We start from the raw sequence: 24964 nt of genomic DNA, 5'->3' as shown, positions 1-24964 counted from the left end.
TTTATATTTGAATCTTTTTTATTTATAAAGTTTTTGTGAAAGAATTTATTTTTGTCAAAATTAAATGGCAATAAATTTGAAGATAAAAGAATTTAAAAAAATATATAAATATTAGATGAATATGTATATTTTTGGAAAGAATAGAGTATATTTTATTAGTAAGAACTTTTTTTTTTTTTTTGGTTATTCTTAAGGCCCATATCACAATTAAATATGATCAATGTGATTAAGGCAATCTATATTATAATGCATAGTAAATATCATTAAAACAAATTAATAAAAATATATTTATATCTTGTTTTATGAAAAGTTATTAATTGAAAAAATAAAATAAATATTGTATTCAAACTACGCCTAAATCAAAATTAATTGCTTTTTAAAAAAGAAGCTTGTATACATAAATAGATGGAAAAATTTTATATCTTCTTTTAAATATTTTACTGGGCACTTTAAATTTTGAAATTGCTCTTGCAACACACATAAAACGAACAGTCCGAAATTGCTTTTGTTTGTTGTTTGTTTTGTTTTTAACTTCTATCTATTTTTTTTTTTTTTAAATTATAGCTTTAAATAGAATCCAATTCTACACAAATAAAGGAAAAAAAAAATATATATATATATATCTATATAAAAACATTACAAAATCAACACCAAAATTTTTCTACCCTAGCTTAGCTTCCTCTATACATTCCCCTTATCGGTCTCAAAAGTTTTCTTGTAAGAAATCCATTTTCATGTCCCATGCTCACATTTCTATCTGTTTTCTTGAGCAGGCAAATTGATAAATGTTAACCTCACTTTTTTTTTATATATATATTTTTTCATGGATATTCGCACTCTGTTGGTATATCAGTAATCAAAGTCAGCTCGACTTAATTATGGTACTTTTACAAAGGAGGTATTAATTTGACACGTGTATTACTTTGTCCAGATCATAACCAGATCATTTCTTCTCGAATTAATGCACGTTATCTCACTCATGTTTGTCTCGATTTTCACGCTTCTCCTTGCTTAGAACGCAGTCTTCTCCTTCCCTTCGAACCCGGCTTCTAACCTTTGCAATTTCAAAGTCACAAAACAAATTTTGTCAAGGAAATAAAGAAGTCTATGTGGATGGGGTTGAGGTGGGGAAGAGAAGGCAGAAAAGGGAAAGAGCCTCCGATTGCAAATTTGCAAAAAAATAAAAATAAAAATAAAAATGATGGAGATAGAATAAGGGCTGAAGCAGAGAGAGAGAGAGAGAGAGAGAGAGAGAGAGAGAGAGAGAAGAGCTTTTGGTGAGGATAAACATTGCTGTGTTGCTGGGGTTTTTTTAAAGGAAGTTATGACTTGGACCTTTACAATGGAAAATTCTTTTGTGATCTACACTTAGAAGGTTTTTCTATCTTTTTATTTTTTATTTTAAAAAAAGATGTGTGAAGAAAATGGTAAATAATTTTGGATATTCTTATATGGAATTGAAGATTATGATTCTTTGATGCAAAAAAAATGTAGAAGTGTAATAGATTATGGGTGATATTTGTAATTTGAGGCAAACTAGAAATTTTGAGTTGCTGCAACAATCTTTTGATTAATTACTATATAATTGACTCTAATATTCTGCAAGACTGATCTGGTGTGAAATGAAAAAAACGAAAAAGGAAAGAAAAGAAAAACAAAAATATTTTACGAAGACCTTTCAAAAAAACAACATGAAGAAAATATAGAAAATGAAATTGTATGTATTTTGCATGGAAGTTGATTGATTTCCCATGATCCTGTTTCTTATACAATATACGTTGATTCTGTAGTTTCCGTTTCAAATTCAATAACAATTATTTGCCCATAAAAAAAATGTGTATATATTCAATAACTATTTTAATTAGACTTGACTAGGAAAACGAATAAAATTATTCACAATTGGTGCAGACACGGAAACTTTTTGGTTTGATCTGATTCTTATTTTATGTACTTTTACTTTTTTATTTTTTTTTCTTCGACCAGAAAAGTGTTTCATATCTAAATGGGTATAGAATTATAGTAAATTCTTTGAAATTGCAGTTTGTTATCATCTACTCAACGAGTACTTACCACTACTTTGTTTGTTTGCCTTTTTTTTTTTTTTGATATACTTTAACCCAAATAGTTATATAAAGAAGCAAAAATCAATCTGAGCATTGAAATAGAAAATTCTCTTATACGTTATATAAATTTCAGGTATCACCGTTTAAGCCACGTGACGTGGCCGAAAAGTTGTTCCCGAAATTCTTATCTTTATTTATTGCCATTATAATATAATATGTCCATAATAATATTATTCAAACTGAAAAGTTTGTCTAAGTTTTTTCTCTTTAATTTCCGTACAATTTCTATCCAATCCATACAATTATATTATTTGAGGTCCTGTCCTATATATAGATATATATAGCTGTCGCCTCTTGCAGATTCTGAGTGCTACAAAAAATCCGTTGGCTGTGCTCCTTTGGTTGATCAAAAGGGACATGGAATACCAATCTTATTAACATAAAAAAAACGTCTAACCTTATCTAAATAAATAACTAGTTAGTAAACTAGCCCACCCACCCCCAACCCCCCACCCCCCAAAAAAAGAGAAAAAAATAAAAAAGAAAAAGAAAGAAAAAAAATACTAGTTAGTGGGTCTTTTTATTTTTATAGGTAATAAACAAAAACAGCAAATTTTTTTTTGGGAAATTCTAACCAAATAGACACAGTTGTATTTTTTTTCTTTTTTCTTTTTTTGGAACGCTTTTAAGTAAATAGTCACGCAGAGACTTGAAAAAAGCCGGTAGCGGAGAGATAAATTTTGTTAAGGAGAAAGAGGGTTTATAGATTCAGAGTGAAAGAGATAATTGGGGTTTTTAGACAGGAGAGAGAAAGATGGGAGGGTGCTTTTCGGATGTGAAAGGAGGGCAACAAGCCATAGGAGGGACCCAATCCAGGCCCACAGACGCCCATAACAACAAGAACAATGGCGGCCACAACGACGCTATCGATTTCTTCTACAAGTCTCGTGGCTTTAATCCCCTCTTCACACAACTCGAGGTATAATATTTTTATCCTTCTCTGATTTTTATTTTGTCTATTTGTGTCTTTGTTATTTCGATTGTGTTTGATTTTCATTTTGCAGTAATAGATAACCCACGCGCTTCGCAAAAGAGTTCCTTTGTCGTCTAATCATACTTCTCTTTTAAATAATCACATTTTTTTTCCTTTTTTTTAATGAATTTGAGTGGTCTTTTTTTCATCCTTTTTATTTTTATTTTTAAATTTGCTGTTAGATTATCTGGACAGTCGTTTTCTCTATGATTTCTTTGTTTGAATCACTGTGGTAGCATTCCTGCCTCAATTTATTTATTTATTTCTTCCTTTCTTTTTTAATTTTTAATTTATATATTTATTTATTTTTTATTGTATATATAAATATATATATATACCATCCGTAAATGGTGCGACGGTCCTCGTACGAACCATAATATTTGATGAACCATAATATTTGATGATGGTTTTTTATAATATTAGCGGTGATTTTCTAAAAAATTATCGTTAATATTATGAAAAACCATCACTAATATTACAGTTCTCGGTAAAATTTCTATGCATATATATATATATATATATATGTATGCGGTACTTGTCCTCTGAAGTAATCTTATATTGTTTTGCTTTTGCTTTGTTTTGTTGACGGGAAGGGGTTGCTAGTTGGACTACCGAATATGACCTTGTCTTCCCGGAATTAACTAGCAACATTCAATTCAAATTCTTCTTTATAATTTTGTAATAAAATCTGGACTTTTTTGTGCTTTTTGAGAGGTTACAAAACTAAATTATTTTGACCTTGAAAGAAAAAACACACTAAAATTTTTAGCCAAACACTCGAATTGCTTTTGTTGTTTTAAAAGCACTTTTTTACGAGCACCTCTCGAATAAACTAAATGATTATAGCGTTCTGGTGCTTGTAAAAGAGGATGCTACTTGGTTTACTAGCGATGTTATGGAATGACTTTTTTTCAGATATGTCTTAAATGATGCGACAGTATTTTTTTTATTATGAATTTGTTGATGGGATTATCACCATTTGGCTGAATCTGGACCCTTACTCGTATTTTCTTAAATATCATCGGCGTTAGCAAGATTTCATATTGTTGATACCTATTTATCGTAGAGCATGATACAACACCATTGTTCCAAATTCAAAAATTCTATTGTGCTATCTATATGTGTGGTGATGTGACCGTCACAGATTCCATTGCTTGTACTTGTCCTGGCAAATAAATAATTATCTCTTTGCTACTGTTGTTATCATGGACGAGCAGACACATTTTTGTGATGTGGACTTTTCACGGTTACCATTTGGTATTGTTTGGTTGCATTCCCTAACTACTAAATCAGAAATTCTCTCGTATTCTTAAAACCTTGTCTCAAAGAGGTCTAGAGTTGGTCATGGTACTTCCTTTAGAACTGGTTGTAAATAATACCTAATCTCATAATTAAAAGGCTTAAAAATGAATTATCAAGATGTGTGTTAATTAAATTAATGCAAAGTGGATGAACATGTTGCATTTGGTATTCAAAATGAACCATTAGATCATCAAGTTGTTGTTGTTGTTGTTGTTTTCTTTTTTTTTTTTTTTTAAATACTTCACTTTGATCCTTGGTATGATATATTATTTAAATGCCTTATCTCAAGGAGGCTTGTATTCTCAACTTTCATCATGTTTCAATGATAGATTATGCATCTAGCTTCACATCTTCTACGTAGTTTTATAGTTTATATTCTCCTTGAAATGTATTCATGTATTTCAAATCTGTGCTGCAGTTATCTCTATCAGCAGCTAACTTGATTGACCGGGACATCACGTCTAAGGTATGTTTCTCCATAACCTTTTAAATTCTAACATATTACCTATGAAATTGGCTTAAAGTTAAAGTGAAAAAAAAAAAAAAAAATTAATTCCGACTAAATAGCTAGTATGCTGCTATATTCTTGCACCACTTTATGAAGGGAAAGTTCTCTTCTCTTCCTTTATACTTGTTTGACTTGTTCTCTTATAATGTCGAGGCTTGCCTCAAGTATGATTTGTGCTTAAATAATTTTTTTTTTTTAATTCTTGTTAATGTTATTTCATTACAGAGTGATCCTATGGCTGTTGTGTTTGTGAAGAAAGGTGATGGTAAACTAGAGGAAGTAGGGCGCACTGAGGTAATACTAAATAATTTGAATCCCCAGTGGATAGATAAAATTACAATTGCCTACCAATTTGAGATTGTGCAGCCTTTGGTGTAAGTATTTTGGAATATTGTCGGTACTTACTGTAAAAATATCTTGTTTATTTATATGGTAGCCTGTTCTGTTTACGCTGCTTAAATCATATTTCACCTTTACTTTTACGCAGATTTCATGTCTATGATGTTGACACTCAATATCACAATATACCAGTGAAGGTATTGTATTTATTGCTTTCTTCCTGTTAGCTCCTGGTCATTTCATTTACCTACATTTTCTAAATAGTTTTATTAAAATCTAGATTTATTTAATTAAATAATAATATAAATTATGTTGAGAGGGTTGCTGCTGCTCAACTCAGGAAATGCTCAAATCTGGAAGTGCTGAATAATATATTGAAAGATAATTTCTAATCAAGAGCTAAAATATGAACTCTACTGATCTACACTAAACTAGACCATACTATATTTCAGTGAATATGCATGTTAGAGATCTTATGGAAAAAATTATCATTAATTAGTTACCTGTATTGAAATCCTTAGAACTATACGTTCAAATTATATTGTGAACTTACTTATATTGTTCTTTTTCCAAATAGGAAAGTTTTATAACCAAGTCCTGAAATTTTTAGCATCTTGTTAAGAGTGGCATAACAAATTTGATGACGGTTTTATGTTTTCTTCTCTTTGCTTGCAGAGGTTGAATTTGAAGGATCAAGATTTTCTGGGAGAAGCCAGTTGTGTTCTTTCCATGGTTAGTAGCTTTAGTATATCAGTATTGCTAAATAAAACTATGGTGCACTATGTGATATATGAGCTTCCTGTATTGTAAATTTAACCGAACACTATTTTGCAGCGTGTTTGTTTTTTAATTTCATGTATATTTTCGTAAATATGCCAATTTTTTGGGTTTTTCTATTGTAATTTTGACATGGTCTTTCCTACAACAGATTGTGACTAAAAAAGACCGAAGTCTAACCCTAAATCTACAGAAAGATAATAGGCATGGGAGTTTGAGAAATTTAGGCACGCTAACTGTCCATGCTGAAGAAACAGTTGCTTCAAGGAGTGCTGTTGATATGACATTCCGTTGTTCCCACTTGGATAACAAAGACCTATTTTCTAAAAGCGTATGTTTCCTCAAAGCCACTGTTTTTATGTCTTTATTCTACTTATGTATGTAGCTGAAAGATTAAATTTTTTCTTCCTCTGCCTCTATTTACCCCTTAGGATCCTTTCCTAAGAATTTCCAGAATTGTTGAGACCGGAGGCACTGTTCCAATTAGCAAGACTGAAGTGGTGGAGAACAATTTAAATCCAATCTGGAAACCAGTATGCCTAAGTATGCAGCAGTTTGGTAGCAAGGCAAGCTTGTGATCTTATGATACTGGATTAAATTTTTAGTCTACAGTATGTTTTGGCCATTGTGAAAGATAGGGTAGCGAAATTCATTGACCTGGTTAAATTTCAAATTTTGCAGGATAATCCATTGGTTATCGAGTGTTTTGATTTCAATAGCAATGGCAATCATGTACTTATTGGGTAATTATTGGATTCATTAATTTCTAGTTTTGTTTTTCTATTTTATTTTCCTTTTATGGTAATCATTGTTTAGTGTCTCGTGGATGGAAATTGGGAAATATTGATTTTGAAGTTTCACTTTACAGAAAGCTCCAAAAGTCTGTGGCAGACCTGGAAAAGCTTTATAAAACAAAAACTGGTGCAAATTTTATTTTTCCCTCATCTCATCATGGTCATGAAAAGGTGCTGTTTCCTACTTGCGATAAAATTAATATTTTTTTCAGCTTGTTCTTTAAATTCTCTCTCACTTTTGCTTAATAATCTATCCGCATAGGTTCTGAAGGGTCAGTTGTTTGTGGACCAATTCTGTGAGAAGGAACAATTCAGCTTTCTTGATTACATTTCTAGTGGATTTGAGCTTAACTTTATGGTTGCTGTTGATTTTACTGGTAAATCTTTTATCTTCATCTTTATCTTCTTCTTCTTCCTTCTTCTTTTGTTCATTTATTTATTTATTTTTGTGGTTGTGGTTATATATTGGCTGATTTCTGATTTTTGCTTGGATTATTTACTTCTATCCAGCTTCAAACGGAAATCCTCAAAATGCAGATTCTTTGCACTACATTAACCCTCATGGCCAGTTGAATTCTTACCAGAAGGTGAGGCTGTGTACCTTGTGGTGCCTTATTGAGCGCAGCACATTAAATCTGAAACTTGTATAAATTAAATTGGTTCATTTCATTTTTTTTGAGCTTTTATTATTAAGGCCATATTTTAGTTGATACTTAAGAAAGACAAGGAAATAAGTGATCAGTGAAAAGGTTTTCTGATTAGTGGATTGCAAATATTTGTAGGCAATTATGGAGGTTGGAGAAGTCATACAGTTTTACGATTCCGATAGGCGCTTTTCTGCATGGGGGTTTGGAGGAAGGACTATGGATGGTAGAGTATCGCATTGTTTTAACTTGAATGGAGGCACGAGTGACTTAGAGGTAATTGATCTAAACACGTAATCTTTGTTATTATTGGTATTGCTTCCAACATATATTATCGTTTTTTGTGCTACCTATTATTCACTTCAACACTTTTGAACCTAGTGCCATTAATAATCGTGTAGTTTTGTGTGATTTGTGTGCAAGTAAATAATAATTTTAATTAAGATTTTATGTGAATGGTTTACAGGATATCAGTGTTAGATATCTGAAAGATGGACACGGATACAACCTATATATATATATTATCAGGAAAATCATTGCTTTGCTTTTGCTTTTATGGCTTTGTAATTTATAGTCTTCTGTTTTCACTTAATCATTACTTCCATTGAATGCTTGTTAATTGGAAAGGAGTTCTCCCTTCTCCGTGATACATATGAAAAGCTCTACTCTAAACTTATGTAGCTCTTTGTATATCCTGACAATATTGGTCTAAAGGGCTACTACTTGCCTAGTTAATGGAATCGTTCCATTTCCTCTCTATTCTATTTTGTGAGTGCATAATGTGTGAATTGGTCATGAAACTAATTGCTGAAATGTTTAAGAGCCAGATGCTTGCATTTGAACTTTTCAATTTGTAACAGTCTGTTTTGTTTGGCTTAAAGGTTGGAGGAGTTGAAGGCATCATGGCTGCTTATGCCAATGCTCTACACAATGTTTCTCTGGCAGGGCCAACTTTATTTGGCCAAGTGATCAACAGGGCTGCAGAAATTGCAGGCCAGTCCCTCTCAGGCAACAATAACAAGTACTATGTCTTGCTCATTATAACGGTAAAGACTAGGATTACCTTTTATATCCATTTCATTTGATATCAACTTAATGGTTATTGTTTGTAATTGCGTAAATGCCATCATATTTTTAGGATGGAGTAATTACCGATCTTCAAGAAACAAAAGATGCACTGGTAAGGGCATCTGATCTTCCACTGTCACTTCTTGTGGTTGGCGTAGGTGGTGCAGATTTTAAACAGATGGAGGTATGCCTTTGCTTGACTAATTTCATAAATATCTTTATGTATTCACTTTTCTACTGTACTGGAGATTGTGAAATTTAAGCTGTCTGAATCTTACATGTGGCAGATCCTTGATGCTGATAATGGACATCGGTTAGAGAGTTCTACAGGTCGTGTGGCTACTCGAGATATTGTACAGTTTGTTCCCATGCGAGAAGTGCATAGTAAGTGCCTAAAATCTAATCTCTTCCAATCTTTTTCCACTTTTTGTTGGTTCAATCTATAACTTCAATCTACAGAAACAGTAACATGATGTGTTCTAAAATGACCTGATGAACTAGATCGAAGTGGTTTTTTTAAAGGGATGGGAACTGATATGAAGCACTAATGCCTCATATATGTTGTGGTTCTCTGACCACTTTAGAGAAGAAATATGAGAAGAAAAATAAAAGAATTCTATTAATCTCTTAAAAATAGAATACAAAAATAAAAACTTCTCTCATGGAGGATTCTCTCGTGGAACCTCTCTCTGCACTCTCCAATTCTCTCTGGAATTGCTCACTCTTCTCTCAAGTTCTCTCTGGAACTTAAACAACTCTCTCTCTTGGAGTTTTCTCTCAATTCTCCTCACTTGGGAGGATTGAGATTGCTCTCTTGGCTTGGTTTTCATGCAAAGGTAAGGAGCCTATTTATAGGCTTACAAGGCCACACTTTTCAACATCTTAGCCCACAATTGTTGATCAACAATGGTGGCTGTCAACAATGGTGGCTGTGGTTGGTGCGGCTGTGGTTGGTGAGGTTGGTTGGTGCGGCTGGACTTCACAATTCTCCCCCTCCAGCCGCATTTAAAACTGATGGTCATCTGCCATCTATTCCAGCTATGTCTCTGCATAGCTTCAGCTTCTCTTGAGCAACAACTTTTGTTAGCATATCTGCTGGATTCTCTTTTGTGTGGATCTTTATCAGTTTCAGCAACTGTTGATCTATTACTTCGCGTATCCAATGATAGCGGATGTCAATGTGCTTTGTACGGGAATGATACATTGAGTTTTTGCTCAAATCCATGGCACTTTGGTTATCACAATGTATCTTGTAGTCTTCTTGCTTGATGCCCAATTCTGTGAGAAAACGCTTTAACCACAACATTTCCTTACCCGCTTCCGCTGCGGCTATGTACTCTGCTTCAGTAGTGGATAAAGCAACACACTTCTGCAATCTTGACTGCCATGACACAGCTCCCCCTGCAAAAGTGTAGAGATAACCTGATGTAGACTTTCTATTATCAGGGTCTCCGGCCATATCTGCATCTGTATACCCTTCTAAGATTGGATCACCTCCCCCGTAGCACAAGCACAGCTTTGATGTACCTTTAAGATACCTGAGAATCCATTTGACTGCTTCCCAGTGTTTCTTTCCAGGATTTGAAAGAAATCTGCTCACAACACCTACTGCATGAGCAATGTCTGGTCTGGTACACACCATTGCATACATCAGACTTCCTACCGCTGAAGAATATGGTACTGAAGCCATCTCCTCTATCTCTTCTTTGGATGAGGGGCACATTCTCTTACTCAACTTAAAATGATTTGCAAGTGGAATGCTGACCGGTTTGGCTTTATCCATGTTGAATCTCTTTATCACCCGTTCAACATACTTCTCTTGAGATAGCCATAACCTTCTATTTTTCCTGTCTCGGATTATTTGCATTCCCAAAATTTGTTGAGCTGGTCCTAAGTCTTTCATATCAAAAGACTTAGACAATGCTTTCTTCAGCTTACTAATCTTCATTGCATCTTGTCCAACGATCAACATGTCGTCCACATATAGCAAAAGTGCAATGAAGTTTCCACCTGAAAATTTTTGAATATAAACACACTGGTCTGTTGCAGTCCTTTTATAGCCTTGACTCACCATAAATGAGTCAAACTTCTTATACCATTGTCTTGGTGCTTGCTTGAGGCCATACAAGCTCTTCTTTAGCTTGCATACGAGGTTTTCTTTCCCTGAAACCTCAAATCCTTCTGGCTGCTCCATGTAGATTTCTTCATGTAAATCACCGTGAAGAAATGCTGTCTTCACATCCATCTGCTCAAGCTCTAGGTTTAGACTTGCTACTAAACCAAAAATGACTCGAATTGAAGTCATTTTTACCACTGGTGAAAAAATCTCATCAAAGTCAATTCCTTTCTTCTGAAGAAATCCTTTGACCACCAATCGGGCTTTGTGTTTCACCACCCTTCCGCTGCCATCTTTCTTGAGCTTGAACACCCATTTATTCTTTAGTGCCTTCTTTCCTGTTGGAAGCTCAACCAACTCATAAGTATGATTTTTCTGCAAGGATTCCATCTCATCTTGCATTGCTTGCAGCCACTTTTCATTCTCTTGATGAGAAACAGCTTCCTGGAAACTCTCTGGCTCCCCTTCTTCAGTAAGCAGAATATACTCAGATTCTGGAAATCTCTTTGATGGAATTCGGCCTCGCTCAGATCTCCGAACTTGTAAACCACTGGTTTCAGGAGGTGTACCATCATCTGATCGCTGTGATGGCCCTGCAGCTGCTTGAGAAGATTGAGTCTCCCCCTGCTCAATATCCCCTTCTTCCTCCTGGTCTGCTTCTGGTATATCTTCATGCACCTCATTATCCTCTGTGGCTATTTGTGCTGGTGCTGGATTAGGACAAAAATTCTCGGCACTAGAACTACAATTAGGAGACATTCTGGGCTTTTCAATGTCTTCCATTTTCTGGTTTTCATGGAATACTACATCCCTGCTTCTAATAACCTTCTTGGTTTTCGGGTCCCATAACCTGTATCCGAATTCTTCGTCTCCATATCCTATAAAGATGCATGGAGTAGATCTTGCATCGAGCTTCTGTCTGAGCTCCTTGGATACATGTACATAAGCTATACAACCAAACACTCTTAAATGAGAGTAGGAGGGAATCTTACCCGACCACATTTTCTCCGGAATTTCAAAATTCAACGGTACTGACGGTGATCTGTTGATTAAATAGCAGGCGGCACGAACAGCTTCTCCCCAGAATGGCTTTGGCAGCTTAGCCATACTGATCATACTTCTGACCTTTTCCATAATGGTTCGGTTCATTCTTTCGGCTATTCCATTATGTTGTGGGGTACGAGGGACCGTCTTCTCATGTCGAATGCCGTGTCTTCTGCAGTAGGCATCGAACTCCTTGGAAGTATACTCGCCTCCATTATCTGAGCGGAGACATTTCAGCTTCTTTCCTGTTTCACGCTCTACCATGGTATGAAACAGTTTGAAGTAATCCAGTACCTGGTCCTTTGTCTTCAAGAAATATACCCACACCTTCCGTGAAGCATCATCAATGAAGGTCAGGAAATACTTGTTGCCACCTAATGATTCCACCTCCATGGGACCACAAACATCAGAGTGCACCAGACTAAGCAACTCTGATCTTCTCGATGTAGAGGAACTGAAGGAGACTCTATGTTGCTTACCAAACAAGCAGTGATTACAAGGATCTAGCGCAGCATCCTTGCAAACAGTGATAAGCTTCTTTCTTGCCAAAGTGGACAATCCTTTTTCACTCATGTGACCGAGTCTCTGGTGCCACAGATTTTGAGACGCCTCTCCTTCTGCAATATTGAGGCTGTCTGCACATATCTTCACATGAGTCTTGTACAACGTTCCACAAATATGTCCTCGGGCGACAACTATGGCACCTTTCGTCATTTTCCATGTGCCTTTGCTGAAGTAGTTGTCATAGCCTTGCTTGTCTAAGGCTGCTCCCGAAAGTAGATTAAGCCGAAGGTCTGGAACATGACGGACATCCTTCAAAGTGATTGTACAACCAACATTCGTTTTTATCTGAATATCACCAGTTCCCATAATCTTTGCGAAACTGGAATTTCCCATCTTTACTGTACCAAAGTCTCCTGCTTTGTACGTTTTAAAGAAATCTCTGTGTGGAGTGACATGGTAGGATGCTGCAGTATCGACTACCCACTCAACATCTTGGGTTGATATATGAAGGCATGTCTCTTCTTCGGTGGAGCAGAGCGCCACTTCTCCTGTACAAGTGACTAGTGTCTCTCCATCCTTCTTCGGCTGATTACCTTGGAGTCTCTGCTCTCTCAACAACTTTCTGCAGTTCTTCTTCATGTGACCCTCCAGGCCACAATGATAGCACTTATACGATGATTTTCTACCGTCTGTAGATCTGCCTCTGCTCTTGCTCCTGCCTCTCCCCCTATCTCGACCACCTCTTTGCTGTCTTCCTCTCTCTGTGACGAGGGCATGTGACTGATCCATGCCAATGTCCTTTCTCCTGGCCTCTTCATTAAATAGGGCATCCTTAACCATAGCCATAGTAAGTTTGCCATTCGGGGCCGAATTGCTGAGAGAGACTACCAATGTCTCCCAACTGTCTGGAAGAGAGCTTAGAAGTAGGAGGGCCTGATCCTCATCCCCTAGTTGGTAATCCACAGCAGATAGTTGATTTAACAAGCTCTGAAACTCACTGGTATGCTCGGCTACAGAAGTTCCACTCTGTAATGTGAGATGTACCAATCGCTTAAGCAACAGGGCTTTGTTCCGAGCAGTCTTGGCCTGGTACATGTCCTCCAATTTTGTCCAGAGGGCATATGCATCCGTTTCCTTCGCTACATGATGGAAGACACTGTGGTCGATCCATTGCCTGATCTGACCGATCGTTTTCTTGTTTAATTTCTTCCATTCTGCTACTTTGCTGGGATCGGGGTTTTCGCCTTTAGCTTCTATAGGATCAAACAGATCCTTACAATTGAGGAGATCTTCCATCCGAGGTCTCCAAAGTGTATAATTTGTGGCAGTGAGCTTAACCATAGCTCCCGAAGATGATTCTTCCATTGACATTATGGCTTGACCAAAATTGGAGCTGAATTTGGCAAAACGGAGTTAACCGTTGCGTCCGGAACGGCCGAAAATGGTGGACTTGACTCTTCCGGGGTCAAAATATAATTACCAGGAATTTTGGGGCAAAACTGTAATTTCACAAACTTTCTGGGTCAACCTGCAAATACAGAAACTTCAGGGGTCAATCTGTAATTTCCAATAGTTCAGGGGCTGCACCGTAATTTCAGAAAACTACAGGGGTCACTCTGTAATTTCCAATAATTCAGGGGCTGTTCCGTAATTTTCGAAACTTCAGGGGCCGTTCCGTAATTTCAGAAAATATTGCTGACGTGGCAGATGGTGCTGACGTGGCACCACGTGGCAGATGACATGGCTGATGACGTGGCTGATGACGTGGCTGACGACGTGTCGCTGGTGTGGCAGATGACGTGGCAGGGGTTCGCTGACGTGGCTGCTGACGTGGTCGTCTTCAACCTCCAGACGGCGCGTGGGCACGTGAACAGTTGCAGAAAAATTTCAGTCGGCGCGTGCAGGCGCGTGAGACGTCCGTTTTCTCTCCGGCGAACTTCGTTGTTCTCCTCTCGTCGGGTACTTTCACCTGGGATTGTCAAATTAATTATTTGAGCAACTTTCCGAAACACCAACTTGAAGAACAGTGTCTCTGTTTCTTCAAATTTTGAACCCAAGCTCTCGATCTGGGGCTCTGATACCACTTGTTGTGGTTCTCTGACCACTTTAGAGAAGAAATATGAGAAGAAAAATAAAAGAATTCTATTAATCTCTTAAAAATAGAATACAAAAATAAAAACTTCTCTCATGGAGGATTCTCTCGTGGAACCTCTCTCTACACTCTCCAATTCTCTCTGGAATTGCTCATTCTTCTCTCAAGTTCTCTCTGGAACTTAAACAACTCTCTCTCTTGGAGTTTTCTCTCAATTCTCCTTACTTGGGAGGATTGAGATTGCTCTCTTGGCTTGATTTTCATGCAAAGGTAAGGAGCCTATTTATAGGCTTACAAGGCCACACTTTTCAACATCTTAGCCCACAATTGTTGATCAACAATGGTGGCTGTCAACAATGGTGGCTGTGGTTGGTGCGGCTGTGGTTGGTGAGGTTGGTTGGTGCGGCTGAACTTCACAATATAATCATAATCCAAACTAGATACTGAACCATCGCATCCCATGTTAGGTCCAAATATAGGCCAGAATCTGAATTTGGGACTTGATTGAGTTCTCTGCTCCTGTTACAAGCTGCCTTCTAACACTAGTAAACATGCTTATAATCATCTCAAATATCCAACTCCAGTTTGCTATATTCGAAGACTGCATGCTTAATTTCTCAATCTTTGTGATACTTTCTAAATTTTCTTTTCCATGGAAGCTTTTGTTTTGAGCATTTCACGTTATATATAAAGTGAAAATGATGATTAGTTTCCATTATTTTTTTTTTTTTATTAAAAGAAGATCCTTTTGATCGTTTGGTTGAAATTTGAAGACTAACAAATCCTGTGTGGTTTTGAATAGGTGGACAGATAAATGTTGTTCAAGCTCTTTTGGAAGAGCTGCCCGGACAGTTTCTGACTTACATGCGGAGTAGAGATGTTAAGCCATGCACGACCCGTGCAGCAGCAGCCCAAACGTAATCTTACCGACTTTTAGTTACATATTGGATAAGGAAAAGAACAATGCTAGGGGCACCGAGTATTTTACCAATTTCAAAGTGAGGTGGCAAAATGACATATGGTTATCTTATTAGTTCGTCTTAAATTTCTCACTAATTTTTTTAAAGGTTCACTTATCCTTATACAGACTATTTTATTTTACAACCTTTAGGATAATGATAAGTAGTTTTGCCATATAACTTAGTAATTAAGGTGGTAAAATACACTTGGTGCCTGTAGTCGCTACCTATGGAAAATGGAAAAATATATACCTAGGTTTTGAAACAGTTTATATTAGGTTTGAAATCCAATTCATACATCATGACGGACTGTATAAAGTTTTAGCTCTTGTTTTTTGGTAATTGTATAAAGTTTTAGCTCTAGTAAATGAAAACAAAAGGTTTATATATTTATCATGTACGGTCATCATTATCTGTTTGGTGCCTGGTGTATGTTTTTTTTGCATGCTCTCTCTCTCTGGCTGCCTTGTTAAAATGGTGACGAAAATATTTTCATTTATGTCCAAAATGAACAATGAAGCAAGTACGATGGAGCAAAAGTACACACTTTAATAACAAAAACAAAAGTACACACTTTAATAACAAAAGGAAGTAAGGAAGAAGGGTAAAAAAAACAAAAAAAAAAAAAAAAAAAAAAGAAGTCAATTAAGGTGTCCCACAACCCCAAACGGTCGAAAAGGAAAAGACAGTTATCTCCTGTTTGATCAAATTATGACGTTTGGCTATGTCCCTCTTAAACATCAATATAAAAGTTTTACATCCTTCTTTTACAGCAACAGCCATACATGGATACACTGGAAAAGTGTACAGCATCGGCTTCTGCTACTACAGTTAGTTTCGTCGTCATACTGATCCATGAAAATTAAAATATTTTAAAAAAGTTTACAAAATATAAAAGTTGTATTGCGTCGATAAAGAAATCATTGATGATTTTTCAAAAATTGAAATTCACAAATTATAATATATAATTATAAGATACACCCTCTATGAATGTATAGTGTTGCATCAACTCTGGCAGCATGACTATATATAAATAAATAAAAATTTCTCCTTACGGTGTCCTGTATTTGTCGTAAAAGTAACGGAGTTAGTGACGTTCTTTCTAAAGCTGATACTGTAGAACCTTCTGTACAATGGTTTTTTCATCTCCTTGCAGTTTGTATTGACTGTCATGTTGATGATTTGTAAGGGGATAAGTCTTTTAGATTTAGTTGGTTTTTTGTATGACTGTGTTACTTTTTTCTTTTCTTTGTTGGTTCCCTCAGAGGTTTCTACTTCAAAGGTTTAAAGGGAGGCCAAATCTTTTGTGTTCTTTTATTTTATTTTTCGATATTATTACTATTATTGTTATTATTCTGCGTCAGCATTGGAAGAGTTGGGTGCGGTCTTTATGTTTTGGGGGATGATAGTGTTTTCTTTATTGACTACGTTGATGGCGACACGGAGTGTATCTCTGCCATCTAATTTGGAGATAGTTTTATGCTTGCTTTCAAAGCGTGTGGAAGTGTTGTCTTTTTTGGCGTTTTCATTTTTGGTGTTTCAGGGTGCAGATGGATTTTTGAATTTGAGGATGACTTTGTTTTCTTCAAATTTTGGTGGCCCTTTTGAGCATGATTTATTTCTTAAAAAAAAAGCCTCAGTTTATTGTAAACCTTATTTTTTGTAAGGTTGTTCTTCAAGGCTTTTTTTTTTTTTTTTTTTTTTTTGTCTTTTTAATTTCCTCCACCTTTTTATTGTTTTTAATAAATTTTTCCTGGATTTCCATGTCACTTTTTCTGATTATTTTGTTACCGTGTGTGGGAGTTTTCTTTTGTATTTATTATTTATTTTTTGTAATATGACCCTTTCATGCAAAAAAAATAAATTATAAAACAAAGAAAAGTGATTTCCTTGCATTTATATGTATAAAAGTACTAGTCCTACAACAGTAGGACTACAAGATCAGAATCAATTTAAGCAAGCAATGCTAGTGAACATATCAGCTTTTTTGTTTTTTTTTTTTTTTTTTTTTGGTTTTTTGTTTTTTTTTTTTTTTTAACTGTCTCTCTTTTCTTGGATTCCTTCAGTTGCCGTACTGTGAACCTTGTACAGAGAAAATAAATTAATTAATGAGTACAAAGGTCTCCCAATTTGATATAATTGTGTCATTCACAATCTCCCTCACAAATATTAAGAAATTGCCATTTCTTGCTTTATTACACCCATATCCAAATATTAATCCTATTGTTTTGATCTAGAATCTGCATCAAATATTAATCCTATTGTTTTGGTTTACAATAATTCTTTGATGTAAATTTGGTCAATGTGATTTAAGGCAATCTATAAAATAATGCATAGTAAATATTATTTAAACAAATTAATAAAATATGTTTATATCTTGTTTTATGAAAAGTTATTAATTGAAAAAATAAAATAAATATTTTATTGAAACTAAGCCTAAATCAAAATTAATAGCTAAATAGATGAAAAAAAATGATATGTTCTTTTAAATTTTTTCCAGGGCACTTTAAATTTTATTTTTTTGTTTACCTTTCTATTTTCATAATCCTAAAATACCTTTGTATCAAAATTAAATATTTTTACATTTTTTTTTTTTTCTTCACCCGGCTTTTCCTTCTCCTTCGTCACTCTTCTCCTAAAGCTGGCTCACCTCTTCTCATTCATGAAGATTTCTTCACTTAGTTGCCTTTTTGCCAAACAACCTGGTTTCATCTCTCAGATCACTAAAATTCCATACATACCTGTTCAATTTGATGGTTCGGAATTCAAAATTAGGGTACTGTGAATAAAGAAGTTTTTAAAAGAATTAGGGTATTGCGTTGCCACCTCATTACAAAAAATTCCTTTTTCTTCCACGCAATCCAATACCCAATAGCCCAAACCCCTCTCCATCGTCTTTTCGTTTCCTCTGCCTTTTGTTTTCTTAAGAAAAAAAAAAACATTACATTACTCAAAATTTTAATTTAATATCCTTTTTCAACCTTCTCGTTGTTATTTCTTTTTGCTCCTTTGGTGTTTCTTCAACCCTTGTTTTATGTTTCCGCGAACCAGAGAATCAGCCAAACTGTTTTTCTAGATTGTTAAGGCTTCAGAAGAAGCTGCGTACGTCAGATACCTCTCAGATGATTTGCTGCAGCCAACTACAAAACGGTCTCACAATGTCTCGACCAAGGAAGTCATATTCTGGAAAATTTTTAAGTGCCAACAATTCAAGTGTTCCCTGCAGCTGCTCTAACACCTGCACTAGCAGCACCAGAGATGAGAATGAGTGAGTGGTCCTGAACCTCCTTTCATTTTGTCGCTTTCCATCATTTTTTGGGTAGAAAATTTGTTAGTATATGCAGACTTTCAATTGTTGCAGTAATTATGATGAAGTATCAAGTCTGTATGCAACTATAATTAGTGCCAGATTAATAAATTCCATAAGCAAGGAAATTTATCTTGTTCTATTGCTTTCTTTAAGTATTCGTCAGAAAATCAGTCTTCAATATTGCAGACTGAGGGAGGAATCAGAAGCCCTTTGTTGGAGAACCCGAATATATCCCCCTAGAAAGGTAACCATGCCGAGTAGATATTGGTAAAATGCATTAGAAGGTTCTTAAATAGTCATGACATGAAGGGGTTAAAAAAAAAAAAAAATGTTTAGAGAAGAAAGAACAAACTTCTGAACAATAATAATTATAATTAATTTCTCAATACCTTTGTCAAAATTTTGTGTTCATCCTTGGTCATAATGAAGGACCTCTGTTTGTGTCAGGAAATCACTCTAGATTTTTTGAATAATTTCTTAGATGCTATATACATAATTTTAAATGTTTTGAGTTTCAGGCCAAGGTGTTATTACTCTTTGTACTGACTCTTTCGAATGTGTTAATGGATGATGCAGGCTTGCCGGACAAGGCATCAACAACAAGATTCGCATTCGGTTGGGTGGGTTCTTCCCTGTGGTACTGTCAAATAGCTGGTGAAAATCTGAGAGTTTTGATATGTTTGCCTGCATTTGGGAAGCTTCACAAAAAAGTATTGCAGATGCCTTCTGTGGGTTTGGGTTATCAAATGTTGAACTAAGCGAGCTTGTCTTGTCCTGTGCGTGTTATGTACTATCAGACCTATCTCTATGCCATGATTCATCATTTTATTCTTAATTCTAAAAGCCTCATCTAGATTTCCTTGTTTTATAAGCCCGTCAATCAAAGAACTGTAGGCAACTACATCAGGCTTCATCCCAGCATCAATCATTTCCGAAAATACCAATTCTGCATCAGTCAATCTCTTTTCCATACAATACCCATTAACAAGAGTCGCATAAGTATAATTGTCAGGGACCAAACCCTCCTCAATCATTGACCTTTTTATCTCGACTGCCTCATCAACACGCCTTGCTCTACACAAACCATTAATAACCAGATTGTAAGTAACCACATTTGGATGGCAATTCTTTTCACCCATTTCCAAGAGGAACCTTTGCGCTTCATCAACATTCCCGGTCTTCAAATGTGCACTGATTAAATTAGAGTAAGTATAAACATCAAAGTTCATCTCCATCTCAGACATTCTATCAAAAACCTTCCAGAACAATTCCATCCTGTTAGTCTTCAACAAGTCCCTCAGCAATAAATTACAGAACAATAAAGTGGGCACAAATTCAAAATCTTTCAGACCCAAAAACACATCGATGGCTTCAACCAACAAACCCATTTTCCTATAACTATCAATCAACGTCTCAAAAAACAAAGAATTAGACCCATCAAACTCCCTATAACACCTACCAATGGAACCCAAAATATCAAACGGTAAGGCAACAAATAAACACAAATCACAAGTTTCAATGTCTCATTGTACTATATTTGTAAGTATTTAAAAATAAAAATAAAAACGCACATAGGTCCACGGCAAGGCTAAAAATCCACACAAAAATAAACCCACACTGGTCCCACGGCAACAAATAAACAAAAATATTCAACCAATTACCTCGGACAGTGCTGAGAGATGAGATGAACTTTTGTTTGGCTTTTCCATGGCAACTTTGGTTTTTTGTATTTGTGTGTATTCGTGTAAAAACAATTTTGTTTAGAAAAAGTAGATTTTTGTTTTATTTAAAATATAACAGGATATGTAAGTAATTTTTTTTTTGTTTTAAAGTTAAAATAGATATTGAAGGGTAAAAAAAAAAAGATATCAAATGAGGGGGCAAAAATCGTTAACCTCGTCCCTATGAGGGTATTGCCCCAAATTCCCCTAATATAAACGTTGCAAAATCAACACCAAATTTTTTCTACCCTAGCTTAGCTTCCTCTATACATTCCCTTCATCGGTCTCAAAAGTTTTCTTGTAAGAAATCCATTGTCCACATTTTTATCTGCCTTCTGGAGCAGGCAAATTGATAAATGTTAACTTCGCTTTTTTTGTTTTTTTGTTTTTTTTTTTTTCATGGATATTCGCATACTGTTGGTGTATGATTAGTAAACAAAGTCAGTCGTGGGAAGAGAGAGAGGGGGGGGGGGGGGTGTGGTGGTGGGGGGTGATGTGTGTGGAAAGAATTATTTTATTGAAAATAAACTTTGGTTCCAAGGCACTTGGAACCAAATAATTTTGGATATTCTTATATGGAATTGAAGATTATGATTTTTGGTGTAAAAAAATGTAGAAGTGTAATAGATTATGGGTGATATGGTAGTTTGTAATGTGAGGAAAACTAGAAATTTTGAGTTGCTGCAACTATCTTTTGATTAATTACTAGACTATTGACTCTAATATTCTGCAAGACTGATCTGGTGTGAAATGAAAATAAGGAAAAAGAAAAGAAAAGAAAGACAAAAATATTTTACGAAGACCTTTCAAAAAAAAGACCATAAGCCAGTTTCTTATACAATATACGTTGATTGTGTAGTTTCCGTTTAAAAGTCAATAACAATTATTTGTCCATAAATATATATATATATATATATATAGTCAATAACTATTTTAATTTGTGTGTGGAAAGAATTATTTTATTGAAAATAAAAGTACAGCAAGTGATGGAAACTTTGGTTCCAAGGCACTTGGAACCAAATAATTTTGGATATTCTTATATGGAGTTGAAGATTATGATTTTTGGTGCAAAAAAATGTAGAAGTGTAATAGATTATGGGTGATATGGTAGTTTGTAATGTGAGGAAAACTAGAAATTTTGAGTTGCTGCAACTATCTTTTGATTAATTACTAGACTATTGACTCTAATATTCTGCAAGACTGATCTGGTGTGAAATGAAAATAAGGAAAAAGAAAAGAAAAGAAAGACAAAAATATTTTACGAAGACCTTTCAAAAAAAACGACCATGAGCCAGTTTCTTATACAATATACGTTGATTGTGTAGTTTCCGTTTAAAAGTCAATGACAATTATTTGCCCATATATATATATATACATAGTCAATAACTATTTTAATTTGACTTGACTAGGCAAACAAATAAAATTATTCACATTTGCTGCCGACACGGAAACTTTTTGGTTTGATCTGATTCTCTTTTTTTTTTTTTTTTTTAATATGTACTTTTACTTTCTTAGTTTTTTTTCTTCGACCAGAAAGTGTTTCATATCTAAGTGGGTATAGAATTATGGTAAATTCTTTTAAATTGCAGTTTGTTATCATCTACTCAAACGAGTACTTACTTTGTTTGTTCGTCTTTTTTATTTTATTTTTTAAATATACTTTAACACAAATAGTTATATAAAGAAGCAAAAATCAATCTGAGCGTTGAAATAGAATATACGTTTTCCATAATTTTTTTTCTTATTTTGAAAAAAAATACTCCTTATATAAATTCCAGGTTTCAGTGTTTAGGCCACGAGACGTGGTGAAAAAGTTGTTCCCGGAATTCTTATCTTTATTATAATATAATATGTCCATAATAATATTATTCAAACTGAAAAGTTGGTCAAGTCTTTGTCAAGTTTTTTTTTTCTCTTCAATTTCTACACAACAGCCCCTTTATACTAATCCAATTTCTATCCAATCCATACAATTATAATATTTGGGGTCATATATACATATATAGCTATTGCCTCAGATTCTGAGTGCCACAAAATCCCTTTCTTCTTCTTCTTCTAGCTCAGCAAGTATGTATGTTTTATATATTTATTTACTTTTCTTTATGGCCTGTCCAAACCAAGCGTCAAACATGGTTGTTGATGGTGGCTTGTAAGATTTTTTTTTTTTTTTTTAAACCTATTATTATATTAAACACACTCCCACACTACCTAACATATGCATATGCGTCTGCATTAGAAGAATAATACCATTAATGAACGTACGTATTACTTACTTGGTAGGAAAAGACAGTCTCAATTAATTCATTTTGATCAAAGTATTTTGAAGTTGATAATTAAATGCTTCTTAATTTTTGTTGCTCATACTCAAATTCAATTCGATAGGTCTTTCACAATGTCTGAAAATGTGCCTTTTCCTTATCGTGGACCTCCATCTCCGACTAAGCTGAGCTACAAGGAGTCGGTCGATGCTGTGACCAAATTAAAGTGTCCCGAATGCGGGGACTCTTTCTCTGGCGGCGACATCATCAGCCGCCCCGGTTGCCCTGGCGACTGTTCGAGCTGGTATCATCTAAGCGTTGCAAGACCATGGCATCAAGCAAACAGCCACGCAGCTGTTCTAATTGTGGAGGCCAACTCTTTTTGAACTCCAGGACAGTACTAAATAAGTTCGAGATAGCAGTTTTGCCGCCGCCGCCGCCGCTTCCGTCCTGCACCACATCCACACCTCCCTCATCACCTGACTCATACGCAGCGGACTCACCACCGCCCACTTCTCCATTTGAACTCCTTTCGAGCAGAAAAAGAAGAAGTGCAACAACCACAGATGGTGTTAATTAGCCTTTTTTTTCTAATATCGTTTCTTTGTTTGTTTGTTTTTTTATTTATTTTGTTAAATCAGATTATTGCTCCTTTAGAGCAGCAACTGTAATTAGTTGGCTTTTATATTCAGTCCATTTATTTTATTATTATTTTTTTTGTGGGGTCAATTTTCCTATTTCACAATCTTTAGTGTTCAGTTTATACTTTCTATTAGGGGTGGGCAAAAATCGAACCGGACCGATCAAACCGACCAAATCGACATATTTGGTTTGGTTTGGGTTGGTTTTAATTTATTAATCGGTTTGGTTTGGTTAAATATATAAAAAAAACCGAAACGGTCGGTTCGGATTGTAGGTTGGATGAAATTTATCTAGCCCAACCCGCACCAAATCGATCATCAATTAAACTAATATTTTATTTTACTTTTATATATAAATATAGTATATAATTATAAAATAAAACTATTATTTTATTTATTGCGAGAATGGGATTGAAGAGTGTGGAAGAAGACTTTTTAAAATAATTTTTATTTTTATGGATTGTTAGTTTATTTAATTATAAGTTCATTTTAAAATTTAAGATTTCAAATATGGATTGTATTCTATTTTATAATTAATAATGGTTGTAGATTTGTTATAGAATTTATTTGTTGGTGTATGATGTATTTGTATAATTAGGTTGTAGTTGTAGACTTATATTATAGTTATATGGTTTTATTTTGTATTATCTTACTTGTATTGTAGTTGTATGGTTTTATGTTGCATTGTAGTTAATAGTTAGTTTATTTGGTATTTTTGCTAATTGAATGTATATTAAAATTATTTAATTTAGATATTATTTAATTTAGATAATAGCTTGAAAAAGATGCTTAATTCAAAATATAATGCATGAATATGATTGAAGATTGATAATTAAAAAGTCCTAAAAAAACTTTATACAATTTTGAACCCAATGTGTATAATTTTTATCTCAAAATAGCATAAATAAAAAAATTTGGGCCGAGATCCAAACCGATCTAAACTGTTAACCCAACCCAAACCGACCAAGGATCATCGGTTTGGTTCGGTTCAAGTTGAACATGGTGGTCGGTTTGGTTTGGTTTCGTATCCAATCCAAACCGAATTGGTCAGTTCGGTTTAAAAAAATCTATAAAATCGAACCAAATCGCACCGAGCCCACCCCTACTTTCTATGAAGGATTGAGAAGTGTGTATGTTTTTATTCTTTATGTTTTATTTATGTTTTTTAAAATTCTGCTGTCCAATAGTTTATATATATTTTTTATTTTTTATATTTTATTGAAACAAAATAAAAATTAAAAAAAAATAATAATAAATAATGCAGCAATTACAAATTTAGTACTCATATTTAATTCGTTATGAAACATATAGTAATAAAAAAAAGCTCCACTTTTTTTTTTTTTCCTTTTTTTCATAGATATGTTGGTGTATCAGTAATCCAAGTCAATTGTTGAAAAGAAATAAAAAAAAAAAAAAGGAATTATTTTATTGAAAATAAAAGTAGAGCAAGAGGTGGAAACATTGGTTTCAGGCAGCTCGACTTAATTTGGTACTTAATTACAAAGAGCGTATTAATTTGGTACTCACTCATGTTTGTCTCCATTTTCACGCTTCTCCAAATGCTGTTGCCTCTTACAGATTCTCAGTCCAACAAAATCCGTTAGCTCTGCTCCTTTGGTCCATAATAATGGACACAGAATTCCAATCATATTAACTTAAAAAAACGCCTAACCTTATCTAATTAAAATACTAGTTAGTGAATTAACCTCACCCTCCCGGCCAAAAAAAAAAAAAAAAAAGAAAGAAAAAAAATACTAGTTAGTGGGTCTTTTTATTTTTATTGGTAATAAC

At 34.6% G+C, this 24964-nt stretch overlaps 2 protein-coding genes across 3 annotated transcripts in view; one reads left to right on the top strand and one right to left on the bottom strand.

Annotated features, from left to right (window-relative positions):
• The first annotated feature begins 2438 nt into the window (after positions 1-2438).
• LOC125421029 (protein BONZAI 3) lies at positions 2439-15661 on the top strand. 2 transcript variants are annotated; one of them, XM_060812475.1, is made up of 16 exons: positions 2439-3042; positions 4817-4864; positions 5132-5280; positions 5394-5442; positions 5921-5977; positions 6174-6353; positions 6454-6588; positions 6704-6765; positions 6891-6987; positions 7079-7193; positions 7327-7403; positions 7599-7736; positions 8342-8506; positions 8599-8712; positions 8816-8912; positions 15087-15661. In XM_060812475.1, the coding sequence occupies exons 1-16, from the start codon at positions 2878-2880 to the stop codon at positions 15203-15205; spliced, it is 1767 nt and encodes a 588-aa protein (XP_060668458.1). In that variant the 5' UTR covers positions 2439-2877; the 3' UTR covers positions 15206-15661. The 2 variants fall into 2 exon arrangements, with proteins under 2 accessions (XP_060668458.1, XP_060668459.1); XM_060812476.1 differs by lacking the exon at positions 2439-3042 and adding an exon at positions 4312-4353.
• A 3406-nt stretch (positions 15662-19067) lies between these two features.
• LOC132799698 (pentatricopeptide repeat-containing protein At4g31850, chloroplastic-like) overlaps positions 19068-24964 on the bottom strand; it is a 32209-nt gene continuing 26312 nt past the window's right edge. Inside the window, exons 5-6 of the mRNA XM_060812155.1 lie at positions 19345-20008; positions 19068-19193 (exon numbers count right to left, since the gene is read on the bottom strand). Of these exons, the coding sequence (XP_060668138.1) occupies positions 19068-19193; positions 19345-20008 (790 nt within the window). The remainder of the gene's footprint in view (positions 19194-19344; positions 20009-24964) is intronic.

The sequence above is a fragment of the Ziziphus jujuba genome, chromosome 10 (assembly GCF_031755915.1).
Source record: "Ziziphus jujuba cultivar Dongzao chromosome 10, ASM3175591v1".
NCBI lineage: Eukaryota > Viridiplantae > Streptophyta > Magnoliopsida > Rosales > Rhamnaceae > Ziziphus > Ziziphus jujuba.
This window is presented reverse-complemented; position numbering and strand designations above follow the sequence as displayed.